The sequence below is a fragment of the Lagopus muta genome, chromosome 13 (assembly GCF_023343835.1).
Source record: "Lagopus muta isolate bLagMut1 chromosome 13, bLagMut1 primary, whole genome shotgun sequence".
Lineage (NCBI taxonomy): Eukaryota > Metazoa > Chordata > Aves > Galliformes > Phasianidae > Lagopus > Lagopus muta.
Genome location: NC_064445.1, coordinates 13,134,853 through 13,150,409, shown reverse-complemented (window position 1 = coordinate 13,150,409; position 15,557 = coordinate 13,134,853). Strand labels below are relative to the sequence as shown.

Here is a 15,557-nt window from a genome sequence, read left to right as displayed (position 1 = left end):
CTCTGAGCCAGACCACCACACAGAGGCAGCATTCACCTTCATAAGGGGTTAACCAGCACAGGAGGGCACTGATGTCCCAGGGCCAGCAGAGATGAGGGGGGAGAGAGGCTGCTCCTACACCTTGGCAGAGCACAGCTGCCCCCAGCCAAGGAAACAGGACCCAGTATTGCATGTAAGTAGTGTTCATTGCTGATCTTGCCATAAGAAAATTTCTTCTAGGAAAGTCAGACCATCTGAGAAAGAATGCATGGTAATTACATGGTGCCTTCTGTGCTCTCCACTTTCTTAATAGAAGGGTGCCACAGAAGTAACATTACCCTGGCTTTGTTCCTTTTCCTAAGAAGACTTGTACAAAACAACTAATTAATGTCAGACTGTTAATGAGCTATTGCTGTGAGTGACTAGAATAAGCAAACAGAACGTACTTAACATTGCAGATGCAAACCCAAGGACAAAAAACACAGTGGAGGAAGCCCTTCTGCCCGCTCTTCTCTCTCTCTCTCACTTATGCTCCTTTCCTCAATAGGGCAGAATAAAACTTTTTTTGAACACAAAGACACACTTCCTATGTATTTACTTTGTCTGGCCAACACCAGCCATTCATGGACTGAACAAAGTGTGGACACTTTTCTGAGCTGAAACTAGAATACTAGCTTTTAGTTGAGAAAAGCTTTCAGTTCCCAGATCCCAAACGTACTTCTTGTGACACTGGCATCAGTGAAAGCAATTGCAGAGGCACTGTATGCACTGGGCAGCACAGCACAGTTGCTCACACAGCTTCGTAGGAAGGGTTTCTAAACTGAGGGACCCATTGCTCACGTCAGTACACAAAAAACCAGCACCTCGGCACGCCATCCACTGCCAAATACGTGACGGGAAGAGAGAAAACAGAGTTTCATCATTTAGGAAAGCAACTCCTGTTCTGCTCACTAAAATTTCTGTATTGAACCTGCTGCGAGAAATCAACACCATCGAGGAAAACAAACAATTTTATGTTATCCTGGCAAATATAGTCAGGCTTTGTCAGCCTCATCTGTCATCCCCTGTCACAAGAACAAGGAACAGTACCAGATATGTAGAAAAGCAGACCATGCTGTCATCGTCATTTTCCAAGAAAAGCCATGCAAGTCTATGCTTCCAGAAGATAAATCCTAATCCCAACAGTAAAGATGAGTAAAGTTAAGGAAAAATTCATCATACTTCAGGGTAAAAATGCTTTGTGCATCCAGCTACAAGATTCCAGTGTGCTCTTCATTACTCTTGAAAGAGTGTGAGAACAGATTACACTCTCTTACAGAAAGCCACATGGTCAAAGTTGAAAATTATTTTATGTTCCTTGAATTATTTGTTTACAGCCATGAACTGCTTTATAAAAACAAGATACGTGAAGCATGAGGCTTCAGAGCAAACCAATTACCATATCCCAAATATAAGTAATAGTAACAGTTTCAATGTGCAGCACATTAATCACAATCAGAAGACACTGACATGATAGTTCCTGCTAAGATGCTAGCTGAAGAAGCAAACAGACACAAGCATTACAGGCAATGAGCAAGCAGATAATAGTTTTTCATTCTGAAGATGAAGTCTCTATGCATAATCCAGGTTTTATAGAAGCCAAGGGCAAAATTCACAGTCACTTCAACAAAGTCACGCAGAGACCAGCAGTATCAATCAATAAAGAAAACTCTCAATTTAATCTAGACAAGAGATGCTGCTAAGGTCTCACTAGAATCACTGAAACACAGCAGAGGAAGAAGGTGTTCAATTCAGTACAGAAAAAAAGCACATACACACCTTTGAGAACATACCTTCACTTCTCTGCATCAGCTACACATCTGTGTATGGGATGATCTAAACAGCCCTACTGCTGGAGTTACCTCACATTGTTTGTTATTAGAGAGCCATCAACAGTAAAAAAGCATCATCAGGCTGTACTGAATGCTTCCTTTTCATCTTCACAGAGTAAGGCATGACTTTCATTTTGGACAGCAAAATGACAGATAGACTTCTGTCTGGATTGCACACTGACAAGAAATGAATGGAAAAAGGGAGGACAGATAGACTAACAATTGTTTCAGCATAGAGAAGATGGTGGGAGTGGAGTAGTACGAATAGCATCTCATCACTGGGGAGTGAGCACTCATTACCTTTGGGCGCTTCCATTCAACTTTCCCTCGTGGGGCTTTTTGATAGAAAAGGGACTCATCTGAGGCTGGAAATTCAGGATCTTCGAAGAGCCGTCTCTGCTGGATACATTGCCTTTTCAGCTCGTGGTACTTCTGATCTCTGAAGAGTTGAACTGATGAAGACATATCTTTCTGTATAGGTAAGATGAATATTGGCTTACGTAAATTATGAAGCCTCAGCATAGTGAAGCCCTTGCAAGCATTTGACAACAGAGCATGTAATTTGCTCTAAATAAGATTAATTACTGATTTCTGTTTAAGAAACAGATTATAAATTCAATTGTGCTATGTAGTAGACTAAAAAAAATATAGAACAGTGTGTATGTATAAGGATACCACTTTTGACTGAAGAGAACTCTTACTAGGAAAGAAATTAAAGGTTCCAGGTAAGAAACAAATATAGCACTTTGCTTTGTCTAATGGATTGGAAATGTAACAGAGTGGATCTTGGCCCTCAGTTTACGGTGCATGTGAAGAGCGAGGCCATCTCTATCCCTGCATTCTTCTATTGGCCACTAACACTTCAATTATCTTCTGCAACTCTTATGCCTACTTAGAATGGAAAACAGATTTCCACAGTTATCCATCTTAATTAAAGTGACAACGCTTCAGCTAGCATTGCTGTCCTTGATTTTTGTGTTACGTTCCAGGCAGCCAAATTCCCAGAAGTAGCAAACATTTGCAAATATTGTTGAGAATAATAATAACCACTAGCAAAGAGAGGGGAAAAAAATAACAAAAAACTTGCTTTCAGCCCTTGGTTCCAAGAATCATGACTATCTAGCTTTGCAAGTCTAGTCATAGTCACAGAGCTCAAATAAGTTGCTTAAGATGATTCTAAAAATCAAAAATTGACCACATAAATTACTCAGGACAGTCTGAAGCCCAGGGAACATGAGGGATGAAGATGCTCCCATCTTTGTAAGGGCACTATTTGAAGAAAGCGAAGAGTGTGTTTGAACTTACTCTGTATGGAACACTTCTTTTGTACAGCAACTTCTTTCCTCTTCCTTCCTAGTATGGGTTAAGGATGTATCTCCCTTTCCTCGAGGTATCTATAGCAATAAAGACAAATGCAGGTTACCTCACACCAGCTATAAGAGCTGAAACCACACGCCTGCAACAGAGAATGGTGTTATGTTGTCCTAGCAGCCTACTTGCTGTGTTGTGGTGCAGTGATCTCAGCCTGTGATCCCTGAGCAACGTGCATTACACACTGCATAAGATCCCACAGATTTGCAGAAAACTGAACGAAGCCAGGCACAAGCATTTCCCAGCAGGCAAGCAAACACAATAGAGGAAACAGAAAGAAGTAATGAGGAACACTTGGAAACATCAAATTTGCGATGGCTGCTTTTGTGTGTGAAAGAAAGCTACTGTGGCCAAAATAACAACATAGGAATGGCTTTGAAACCCTCCCTCTCTTCTTCTCCCACTCCACTCCTTTCCTTCTCTCGCCCCAAACTAGGCAGTGTTTCCAGGATGTTCAGTGCTGCTCTACTGCCTGCGCTCATGGGAATGGGTGCTCCTCCAACTCACTGCCATTCTTGCATCCACTCCAAAGCCTCCTAACCACACTCAAAGCAATTCTCCTGTAAGCACAACCTTGTTTCCATCAGCAGAATCTTACACAGAGAAGTGACAGAACAAGAAACAAGTCTATGTGATATTTGGATGAAGCAAATATTAAATGCCTTTCTAGGCATTTAAATCCCCTCTTAGACAAAAAATCCAGAAATAATTTTGGCATACATCAGGACTGTAATTACTTGGAGTCAAATCCTAATACCACCGGGACAGAAAAATTTACTGTATATTCAGCCAGGCAAAGGCTTCCCCTTTTTGAACAGGACCTTATATTCTGTGACTGTGTTATCCAGCTTCAATGAAATAAAACTGCATGCAATCAACTGTTCCAAAAAAAAAAAAAAAAAAAAAAAAAAAACCAAACTAATACTCTGCCATTTGTAATAATGTCCTTTTTTCTAATGTTTATTTTCTTGTTAATTATCCCCCTAAAACGTCACATCTCACTTATCAGATGGTTTCCCAAGACAAGATGAAATAGACTTGCTTCCCCTCACCAGCCAGTTCTTTAAAGTCAAATTATCAATTATAAGAAGATAGCTCAGGGACAAAAGAAAAACATTAATTTGGCTAATCTCAGTAGAATACAGATTATCTCATGATAACTGGTATTCTTGCTTATTAAAAATTCCCCACAGGCTAAGTAAGATTCTAAACTGATCCTATCTGCAAGACACGCTTGTTTTCAGAATAGCCCCAGGCTGATCAGGTTTTCAGCTGCTATTGCCTAACTCATCAAGATTGGTCTTTAATGACTTTGCTCCCCCATCCTTTCTATCTTCTGGATTGGAACAGGAGACATTCCAGGATTAACACCCCCACACCCACTGCACCACAGCCAGTATTGCAACAACACACAGATTGCATTCAAGAAATGATGACCTCAAGCTGCTGGCTGCGTTACCCTGGGCAGCACACCCTAGGGGGAACGCACCCGAGGAGAAGGAAGCTGCCACCCAGCCTCTTGCAGACTCCCTGTGCTGTCCTGAGCAAGGGGCTGGGCACAACCAAGGGGCTGACCACAGTCTCTAAAACAGCCAGAGCACAGAGACTGAGGAATGGGCTCATCCTCTCCCAGGGTGTTCACCCACCAGAACACAGCCCGACTTGATCAAGACAGGCAGAAAGCCCCCGGTTCCCACTCCACTGACTTGTTTTAAAGCAGGTCCCAGCTGCTGCCCCTCAGTTGAGCACTGAAGCTCTCAAATTACCCTGCTGTGCTCTCCATCCAATCTCAAATTCACAGTATGCATTAAGATAGCCTTCCCTGCTCTTCAACTGATTTATCTTCGGTTCTGCTGGCACTCACAGCACGCAGCCGCACTTGAGAAAAACATGAAGGCAGGTTGTCCCGTGTCCTGGACTTGCAGAAAAAGACTCCAAGAGGCACGATCTCCTCTAGCAGTCAGCCCTTAAATGGGGTCTAGGAGAGGTGGAGCCAGGCTCCAGCCCTTCTGATCACACAGCTGAATTGCCTTCACCTGTGCTCCCACAGCTGACTCATTGCTCGCCTCAGGTGATCAATCAGAGGTTCAGGCCATGATTCAATAGTTCCCATACAAAGACCCATGGCCACTCTGTCAAGGGAAGGAGATCGCTCTAGAAGGACAGAAGGCAAAGAAGAAAAGAGGGGAAAAAAAAAAACAAAAAACAAAAAAAAAAAAAAAAACACCCAGCTCTAAACGTTAGATATCATGCTTTTGCTGATTGTTCTTTGTTTGACTGTATTTAACAGCTTAGTTCTTTTCTCTTTTCTGGTCTCTGAGCTGAGCTCCCCAGCAGTTCAGCACAGCTGACCCCAAGGTTTCTCTGGAGCCATGACTAGCCCCTTAAGCCAGGAGGAGTATAGAAGGTCCTGCAACTCTTGACTTTCAAACACCAAGCTTTAAGGTCTTTCTCTTACCCCCCCCTTTTCCAGCAGAATACTTATTTCAACCAGCACAACCACTTCAAGCAACACAGTGAAGCCAAGTCGCTACAGGTCCCCTCTTCCAAAGGACTCCACCCAAGGTTTCCCCTCAGCCTGGCAGTACAACCACTGTGCCCTTACTCACAGTTCACACTCAGAGATGCTTCCTCCATCACAGTGAGCAAGGCTCTGTCTTAATCACATTCAACAGAGCTGCAAATACCAGCTCCTGGCAGCCTTAAATTAAAGGGACATCTACTTGAAATGCAGTTCTTCACAAGATCTGTAAGTATTATTCTCACTCTGCAGAGCCCCAGTCAACCACTCTTTCTTTACACTCACATTTTCCCATCTTAAATGTTCTCCTCCCAGCTGCTCCGCAGAGGGTCCACAACAAACAGGGCTGACTAACTGTTCAGACAGCTTGAGTGAAAATTACACCCTGGCTGCCATTAAAGCCGTGCAATGAGCACACAAAAACTAACACAAAAAGTCATCTCTTTTAAGCCTATTTGTGTTGCTGTGTGTAACCAACTAAGCAACGTGCAGGATAAAAAGTCAGAGAGGAGTTGCTGAAGCTGTGGAGCTAGCCGCCCCATACACGAACCCCTCTCACTGCCATCCCCACAGGAGGGGTGCAGGGACAGCACTGAGCTGGTTTTGCCTTACAGAAAGCAATAATTTTCCTTCCAAAGGTGAATGCTGCCAAGCAGCTGCAGCAAAACCTCTGTTCTAGATGGAACTCCTCTTCAAGGAAGAGTCTTGGCATGCTATGCTACATTAATTCTGCCACATACCCCACTTCTCTGTTCCAACTGAAGGATTCAAAGGAGTTTTCATGCACAGTGACAGGACTAAAAGGGCAAAGTAAACTTCTAGTTGATATTTAACTCCACAGTGGAACAAGACACTGCTCCTTCCAACAAGCGGCACCCCCAGCCTCAGCACTGCACCCCTGTTCCAGGAGCCCCTGCCTGGGCTGAGCAGGGGGAAGCCAGCAGGAACACACACTGTGCTCTGGAGTAGCACCCCAGTTTTAACATATTATCCCTTTGCTAGCACCGAGCTTGCTTTTCTTTCGTGCAAATGGCAACGTTACCAGTAACAACCAGTATTCGGTTCTCGGGTTCCCCTTTTGGAACTGGAGTTGTGAGCTGCCTCAATATTGCGGAAAAACTCTAACTCAAAGCTCTACTCTTTCAGAACCAATCTATCACTCAGCCTCAGAGCCACTGTTTGGATTATAACAGCAACACAGAGACTCAAGTGCTTAACTGTTTGCAAACATAGCTGCTTAGTGCTTTTGCAAACATCTCTTCCTCAGAACTCCTAGCTTGCTTCAGAGCAACCAAGCCAGGGAGTGCCTCTAGAAAAGCAGCCAAAAGCTTTAAATTACTCTGAACTGTTTTCCTATAAAACTCCTAATTGAAAATGCTTCCAGGACTTCAGCTGGAAAAGGTTATTTCCTTCTGTTATAGGTTATAACTTCTCCTTCTGTGCAGAATGACTGCGGGTCCTTACAGAACAGTGACTCTGCAAATTTGCATTATGCGTTGGGGAATTTAAAGCGGTTGCAAAACTTCTGCTTCAATACACAGCGGCTTCATGATCTTGACCATTACTTTCCTACTAATGCATCAGCAGCATCACTGCCCATTACATTAAACATTCCTACTGGAGAAATTTACTCATTCGTATTCTTTAAACATTTCAACACGCTAACTGCACTGGGAGTCTGTATGCTATAATGTGTATCCTCTGCTCTTTGGCATCAACTGATTTAAAGCACAAAGTCAGTGTTAAATTCATATTTTGTGGATATGCGATTGCATTAATAAGAGCATGCTCAATTCAGGTCAAATTTGCTACACAGGGTATTTCATAGCACTGAGGTCCCATGTTAACCATGGTCCTTCTCAGTTTGGCATAGCAACGCTCTCATCACAGGACAAAACACCAAGTGTTATTGCAACCTTTGAAACAGCACAGCGGTGCCATGTTAGCCATCCTGTCATCCAGCTTTGAATTTTCTACAAAACAAGGTTAATTTCACTATTTATGGCCCTCGGTACTTCAACAGGTATATAAAGGTTTCTCTGTCTCAGCTCAAGAATTCACTGCAAGAAAAAAACACAAGGTTTTCTTTTTTCTAATACAAACAGTAAGATGCCAACATTGTGCTGCTGCTCAGTTTTGCCATACTTTGCATTCAAATCAATAGATCAAAGATCACATATTTTCAGCTGAGAACATCTGCTTCCAAGCACAAATTTGGGGGAGGCTAACTAGATAGCAGGAGGAGGACTGGCCACAACTGTCTGCTTTCATGGATGGTATTGAGGAGCAGCAGAATCTCCTGGCTACAAACCAAAGTTTTGCTATGATAACATTAATCACAACATGTTCCTTTTCTTCTACTGCAACATGATAGTGCTCAACTAGGGTTTTTTTTCAGGGCTCACCGAGACAGAAAGTTTTCATATACCAGTAACTGGAAGACAGGATACAGCTTCTAATGCAAAGCCCACATCCAGCAGAATGGCTCAGGGAGGGGAGTTTCAAGACCAACTGCGCCCTTCCAGCGAGCCCAAGAGCTGAACAGGAGCCCTACCAGGAATCTTGCTATTTATTTTCAGTTTGCAATCCTCACTGCAATCCGCACTGATTCCCCTGCCCTCATGAGACACAAGCTGCACACAGAGCTACCTGTCCCACCGCTAGCATGCTTGCAGGGTGGCAGTGAGGGGACAGAACACAGCTCTAAGTCACTGAGTGCTGACACACGGCAGCAGTAATTCAAGGCAAGTGCTGACCAGCAGTCTTGTTATCGCTCAGATGCAGAGGAATACACGAGAAACTACAAATGCAGTGCTGAAGCATCACCCCTTTCTTCCAACCTTTCTTCTAGTTGGGCCACAGCCAGCAAAAATGCAAACAGCATTCTTACCCTACAGAATGGCAGTGCTGGATTCACAGCTTTAGCAAAGTAAATCCTTTGGAGTGTGAATTGCTGGCTAATTGCACCACCTCTCCCACAGTTGGAAGCACAGCTGTTCAGTGTTGGAGGGCATGAGCTGAGGGTGCTGGGGCTGCACAGGTGGAGCAAACAGCAACTGAGAAAAGCTGCACTTACAGGTGATTACGCCCGAGAGGGAAGGCTCCACCTGGCATGAGCAGATTGCCCCACAGCCTTCAACCCAACTAAAAAAGCATACAGTAGTTTTTTTGCTACTGTGTTTTGTGTGACCCCTATCCCTATCCAAACGTAAGAATCAAACTCCTGCAGGGCTTTTTGCACCAAGAGCGTGAGCATCTTGGCCAGCGGGGCAATTTCATTGGCAGCCACTACTGGAAATCTACACTGCACCAAGCAGCTCTCTCTGAGTAACGTGCAGCAGGCAGTTAAGTTTTTCTGAGTACATTTTAGCCCCAAGACACCCGTGTTTTGCCTGTGTTCCGCTGCAGATGCACAAGTCCCTTGTTAGATCTCAGTCAGCATTCAGAAATTCAAAACACTCCGCACATCTGGGCTCGAAGGGGCTCTATAGAGCAGGCAGGGTGACAGTACAAGAATGAACACAGAGCACAAAAGTGGAACAGCAGGAAATGCTTTTCTAAATAGCTGCGCACCAACACTGCCGATGTGCGTTAGAAGTGCATGCCCAGCGATGCTGCTTCTCTTTCACGTCACAGATTGCCACACACCTAATTTTGGTGCTGTTTCCCTAGTGGAAGGAAACCTGTTTGGGCCTGTGTATGTTGCACAGAGTTCAATTTTGTCCATCTTGATTCTAAGCTAACATATTTCTCTTGTTACCGACGAGCAAGTGAAGACACAAAGTGGCCAAAGGGCACATTGAAAAAAAACATCCAGGCCAACCAGATCTCCCAATCTGCACAGGCACCAGCATATTTTTAAACAATGTGACCCTCAGTGGCATCCACTACAGTCCTGATCCCAGGGAGATTTACAGCTAATTGCAGAGAGGTACCATTCCAGTTTTGAATTCAAAAGAAAGTAATTTAATATGATGGATGCTGATTGTTACAATTAACATTAATGCAAGTCAAAAGATCTATAACAAACTGTAAAGAAAATGCTAACAGCAATGTCAGCCAATTTGTTCCAGCCGTGCTTTTGTACTGAAATCATGGGAAACAATTCTCTTTAGAATTCCAATATTTCTCCATCCTGTCTTTTCATAAAACCTAGTTCAAAAAAGGTCTACAATCAAATTAATGGGTAACTCTGTCAGGCCACTCCATTATTTTATGCATCCACTTATCTACTATTGTAGACACAGTATAAAAGTCTCTGCTCTGGAAAAAATAAGAAAGATGAAAATACCCACTTGAATTTCCACAGTGAAAGAATCCACACTGAGAACTGGCATAATTTCAGAAGATCAGAAACAGTATGGAAAATGGAATTATATGAGAACTGAGATTAAATCACACTTCATCATTCTGACCCCCTTATTTGGTATAACTGATAAAGATGGCTGTGTTGGTGTTTGGCTGGTTATTCCAGAAGTAATGAGGGCAGCCACACTTTGCAGTAAATCACTGTGACTGCTTGGCTCAGTGTTAGCATACAACTGCGATGCCACGCTCTGTAAGAAATGTATCTTAAAGCAGCAGACAAAAGCATTTTGTCACTGTGCTTGCTGAAGTGCCGGTTACTAGTAACAAGTGTCCATCGTGGTGCTGAAGCTGTAAATCAAGTAAATAAAGGTTTCCTTAATACCTTCTGCACTTACCTAGCTGACATGGGTCCTGCTCCGAGGCACATCAAACTCCAAACAGACTCCCGCAAACAAAGATCCCCTCAGCTTCTTAACCTGAAACTCTTTGGATTGTACCAAGAGCACATCAGGAGAGGGGTGTGTTTCAGGATGACCCTTACAATGATGATGAGTCACAAGGGACTCCAGGAAACAATCTGTGCTGACCCAAAATGCAGAGTCTTGTTTATTCCTGGTAAATTGTTATCTGTAGTTGTGGCTGTAACTGGGAATGAATTTTTAAAGGAGGAGATGAGGCAAGGCTGCTTGGCAGGAGTTGCAGGCATTTTTTTGTACAGAAAACAGGGCAGATTAATGTGCACCATGAAAGAAATGATGTTCCTTATTAGGCTGCGCACTGTTCCTCAGCTGCATAAAGCCACTGTCAATGCCTTGGCCGCAGCGGGCCCTTCTGATAGCAGCCCATCCAGGCTGTGGGGAAGAATCACACAGCATTTCTGTGGGACTTGCAGTTGGGTGGCGGTTAGCAGACCACGAGATGCTGCAAAACCCAACAGGTGGCTTTGTGCCCTCAAGCAGGATTGCTGTGGCAAGCCCAGAGCAGCCTTGGGGCTGGCTCTTGCACATTGCCAAGTTCTGTCTCCTTGTTTGACTGCAGTCTAGCATGTGCCTAAAAGATGCTATTTCTATTTCCCTTGCAGAAGAGAAAACAGCCTGAATGGGGAAGATGTCCTGGGAGAGCCTCAGAACTCCAGAGGTCCCAAGTTGTCCAGGAAGCAGAGCTGTTCCACAGCTGGGTCAAACAGCTCTTTGTGCCTGAGATGTCACAAAACTGCCCAGGCTCTCACGCACTTGTCCAGTCTTGCTCCTCTCCCCTGGCACACAAGGGAAGACAGGCCAGTTCACGTATAGAAATTGGGAAAATAACACATTTTTCTGTGCTGGGAAAGATGATTTTTAAAAAAGGTCAGAAATAAATTCCCATTTAAAATTGGTTTTGGTGAAACAAGCTTCTCTGCATATTCCACTTAGCCACAATTTCATTCTGGGTAAATCCTGAACATTTGGGTTAACTTGACATGAAAGTTTTCTCATTTGAGGACTATAAAAAAAATTCACCTTCACCTTTAGGCAGCTTTCACTTACATTTTTGTAGATGTAGCCCAGTTCCTAAACAAGTATCACTTCAGTAGGCATTGCAAATTGTCATTTGCACCCGTAGTCTTAAATATTCTCCCCGATTTGATTCTTCCATTTCATTCTTCCTATTATAGCATAGCTGGCCCGAGTTTGCAAATAGGCCCACTCCTCCCAAACATTGCTATTCAGCAAATCTACTTGCCTAAAGGAATTTGATCTCAGGGGACAAGTTACATTCAAAAAACACTATGAAGACAAAGTGTTAAATAAGATCGTAAATCTCTGTTCTGCAAGGACTGTAGGACTGCTTGGTTTCTTACAAAGCACTTACCCAGCTTCCTTTTGAAGGCATGCTGAAGTTTGGACAGAAAGTCCCTGGAAGCTGCCACTACAGCTCTAGCATGTAATGCATTAAAAAAAAAAAAGCCCTACACAACAAAGCCATGTGTTTTCAATTTGTGATTGAGTAAACAGACTAGAGTTTAAATCATAATAAAAAAACAACGTCCTCCTATATACAACATGCATGCTGTGATTCATCTGCATGGTTGAGGGAAGAACATGGAAAATCACATGGGTACAACAAAATTCTGCTATTTTCTGAGGTGATAATTGTCACAGCTTATATAGACATGTTCTTGTGTAACTGCCTTTTGGTCCACCATGGAACAAAACCATGAGAACTTTTTTATGTATTAATCTAAGTGCCATAATCCAAGAATTACATGCAATTTATCTGGGCTGAGGAGGAGCTTCTCCTGAGGTCTCATAAGAAATCCCCTTAGAAAGGAAGCAAGATGAGTCTCACAAGCAGGCAACCAAGGGCAGGCAGACAGCTGTGTTCTCACTACAGAACCATGACCAAATAAAGCCCACCTTGTAATTCAGTAGGATTGCACCAAAGTACTCAGAAAGACATGCTCACATACACTGGCATGGTCTAGAAACAGGTCTCACAAGCTGGGGACAACATGGCCTTTCAAACACAGTCCCTGAAGCTGTTGCCAGCAGCCTTTAGCCTGCCAGTGGAAGGTATTCTGAGCCCCATCATCACATGCTCTTCTAGGCTGCTTCATACTGATGATTCAGCGTTGCTTCAGAACTCCTCAGTTTGCCAGCACAGACACAGGAATTGCTCCTCATCCCTGCAGCACACAGTTTTCCTGTGCTCCAAGACAGCATAGCCCAGACTGCGGCACGTGGCCAGATTGGTGCTGTGCTGACCAGCAGCATCTCACCCAAGGCCTCTCGCAGCTGCAGAGAGGACACAGCTGTGCTGCAGCAGGGTAGGACTGCTCATGACATGGCTGCCAATGACTATAAGGGATTGTTATCTAGAAGCAAGCACTGATTTTCTCTTCTCCACCCAACCCTGACTCAGGAGAGTTCCTCTTAGGGAAGGACTCTCTTCACAAAGAAGGACATGACAGCACAGTCATCTTCACTCCAGATTTGGGCTGTTTTGTACAGAGGCTGTTTTCATGCCTGTCAGAACTGCTACAACTGCACAGTGTCAGGGCAGCTTTGCCCAACTCACGACTTCACACCACAGACACCAGTCACCTTGCAATCACCTTGCACTGCCAGGTTCTTGTGTCCCACCAGAGTTACGCTCATCTATTATTCACCTAAATGCACAGGGCAATTTGTTAATAAAACATCAGGTGGTTTCCAGCAGAGATTCTACTTAAAGCCTACGTGTTTATTCTACTCTTTAATTTAGGCTGCTCTGTAGAGAGGACCCCAAGAGGCAGAACTTGAAAACTAACCAAGCACACAAACAGCTTCCAGAGTTGCATATCCAGTTAAGGTCTGATTCTGCTCAACAGCAGCACTTTCAGTACCCAAAGGGCGGCTGTAAGAAAGAAGGAGGCAGTTTAGCAGATCTGTCGTGGTAGTGTAGGAATGGAATGTTGTTTCTGCATTAGATATTGAAAAGGAGAAACTGATCTGAAGAAGCAGAGCACAATGTATTTGTATTTTGTAGCTTGTCCTTAGAAATAGCTGATGTGAAAAAGTAAAAATACCATATGTTTTAGTGGCAGATTTTAAAATATAGTTGCTGAATTATGTGATAATTCTTGCTTGCAAAACTGCAATAGTTTTTAAATGTTGTGAATAGTAGGGGTATACTATTATGGACTAGTAACGCTATTCTGTATAGATAAGAGATAGGAAGAGATAAGTGTATCATAACAGGGCATAGAAGATGTAACGCTGTTTTCGGTGAGCACTCCTGCTTGCAGGACGCCCGCCACTGCAATTGTGAATAAAATGTTTTCATCAGAGATACCATCCTGATAAATTATTTGGATGTTTCCAACATTAGGACAAGAGGAAATGGTTTCAAACTAAAAGAGGGGAGATTTAGACTGGATATAAGGAAGAAGCTTTTCACAATAAGGGCGGTGAGGCACTGGCACAGGTTGCCCAGGGAGGTGGTGGAATGTCCTGGAGACACTCGAGGTCAGGCTGGACAGGCTGTGAGCCCTGATGGAGCTGTAGGTGTCCCTGCTCACTGCAAGGCGGTTGGACTGATGGCAAACAAGCGTCCCTTCCAACACAAACAGCTCTGTGATTCTAAGCGGCTGTGCTTTGCCTCGGACTGCAGCTCCCGGAAAAGCTCCGTGGCCACTCAGGGGTCTCAGTGCAGGTGTACAGGATTTATCCTCTAATTGCATTAACCACAGAATGTCTAAATCTTCAGAAATAAAGGACTTGATTTTACATTAAGAAACACTTATGATTTTAACAGAATTTGGGGGAAAGAAAAAACAAGTCAACACCGTCACTCCCTGAATTCCCTTTTAAAACAAGAGCTGAGACAGGTGTTTGCAATTATTCTTTGGGTAGGTCCATCATGGAGGAAATGGAGCCTGAAGCAGAGCAGAGGAAAATGGCTCCAGGACAGGCACAGCGTGAGGGAAAGTCCACAGCTCTTGACTGAATGGACATCAGCGGATCACCCGTGAGCCCCTCAGAGCACAGCCGCAGCACGGTGCCAGGCCCTCCGAGGAAACAACGGCACAGTCTCTGCAGAGACGCTCCCGCACTGCCTCGCAGCCGCTGCAGGCGGGCGCAGCACCGCGCACCTCCCCACCGGGGCCCAGAGCACCCGGGAGCGGCTCGGGCGCGCGGCTCGCCCCTCCTTCCCCCGCTGCTCCCTCCACCACCGCTCGCTAGGTGGCAGCCTCGCCCGACGGTCGCGGCCGTTCCTCAAGGCAGGCGCTCTCCTTCCCGCCTCGGGCGCCGCCCGCCGCCATCTTCCTCTGAGCTCGCCCTTTAGCCGGAGGGCGCAGCGCGGACCGAGTTTGGGGGATTCGCCGCTTTGGCCCGTGTCGCGGAGAGCCGGGTGTCCTCCTGCAGCTTTGTGTTGAGGGAGGAAAGCGGCTCGGGGAGTGGCGATGAGTAGCTGGGTCCGCGTCCCCCCGTGCCCTTGGGCACGTCCTCCGGCCTTCGCATGGCCGCGTTGATGAGGCGCTCATCAAAGCACACAGCGCTGACGCCGCGCGCAGCCCTTTGCTGCTTGTGTAGGCAGGCGGCAGACAGGCTGAAAAACGCATATGAAGGGGAAACTCCCTGAGGCTCACAGTGAACACAGGATTCCCTTCTCTTTGAGTTGCCGTTGGTATTCTGAGCGTTGTGTAAACATTAAATATTTAAAACATTGCCTGTAGCGTTCTTGTTTCTCGGAGGGATTTGGATAAAGCCGTTGCTGACTCAGGGTCATGAGAAGTTCTCTCGGATGGAACCGTTTTCCATTCCCTGTGCAGCTGAGACTTCCAGGAGCAATGCACCTCTGCAGTGGGCTCAATTCATAGCCTCGTTTAACAGCAGTAGTTGGAAGGGGCTTTGGTCAGTTCCCACATCACTTGTGGTCTTTGGGATGCTGCTGCGGAAGCACCATATATAGGTTGAGCCATATATCGGTTTCATCGCATCAGCCACGATGATAGGTAAAATACAAGGCGCCACGTTAAGGTGGAG

At 44.8% G+C, this 15,557-nt stretch overlaps 1 protein-coding gene across 3 annotated transcripts in view; it reads right to left on the bottom strand.

Moving 5' to 3' along the window:
* Nucleotides 1-10,623, bottom strand: part of CAPN6 (calpain 6) — a 60,337-nt gene extending 49,714 nt beyond the window's left edge. Inside the window, exons 1-3 of one of the 3 annotated variants that reach the window (XM_048959818.1) lie at nt 10,446-10,623; nt 3,156-3,244; nt 2,151-2,321 (exon numbers count right to left, since the gene is read on the bottom strand). In XM_048959818.1, coding sequence (XP_048815775.1) covers nt 2,151-2,315 — 165 coding nt within the window. In that variant the 5' untranslated portion in view covers nt 2,316-2,321; nt 3,156-3,244; nt 10,446-10,623. Of the gene's footprint in view, nt 1-2,150; nt 2,322-3,155; nt 3,246-5,128; nt 5,153-5,830; nt 5,857-10,445 lie in introns of those variants that run through there. The other 2 variants (XM_048959820.1, XM_048959819.1) reach the window with 2 other exon arrangements.
* Nucleotides 10,624-15,557: the final 4,934 nt, after the last annotated feature.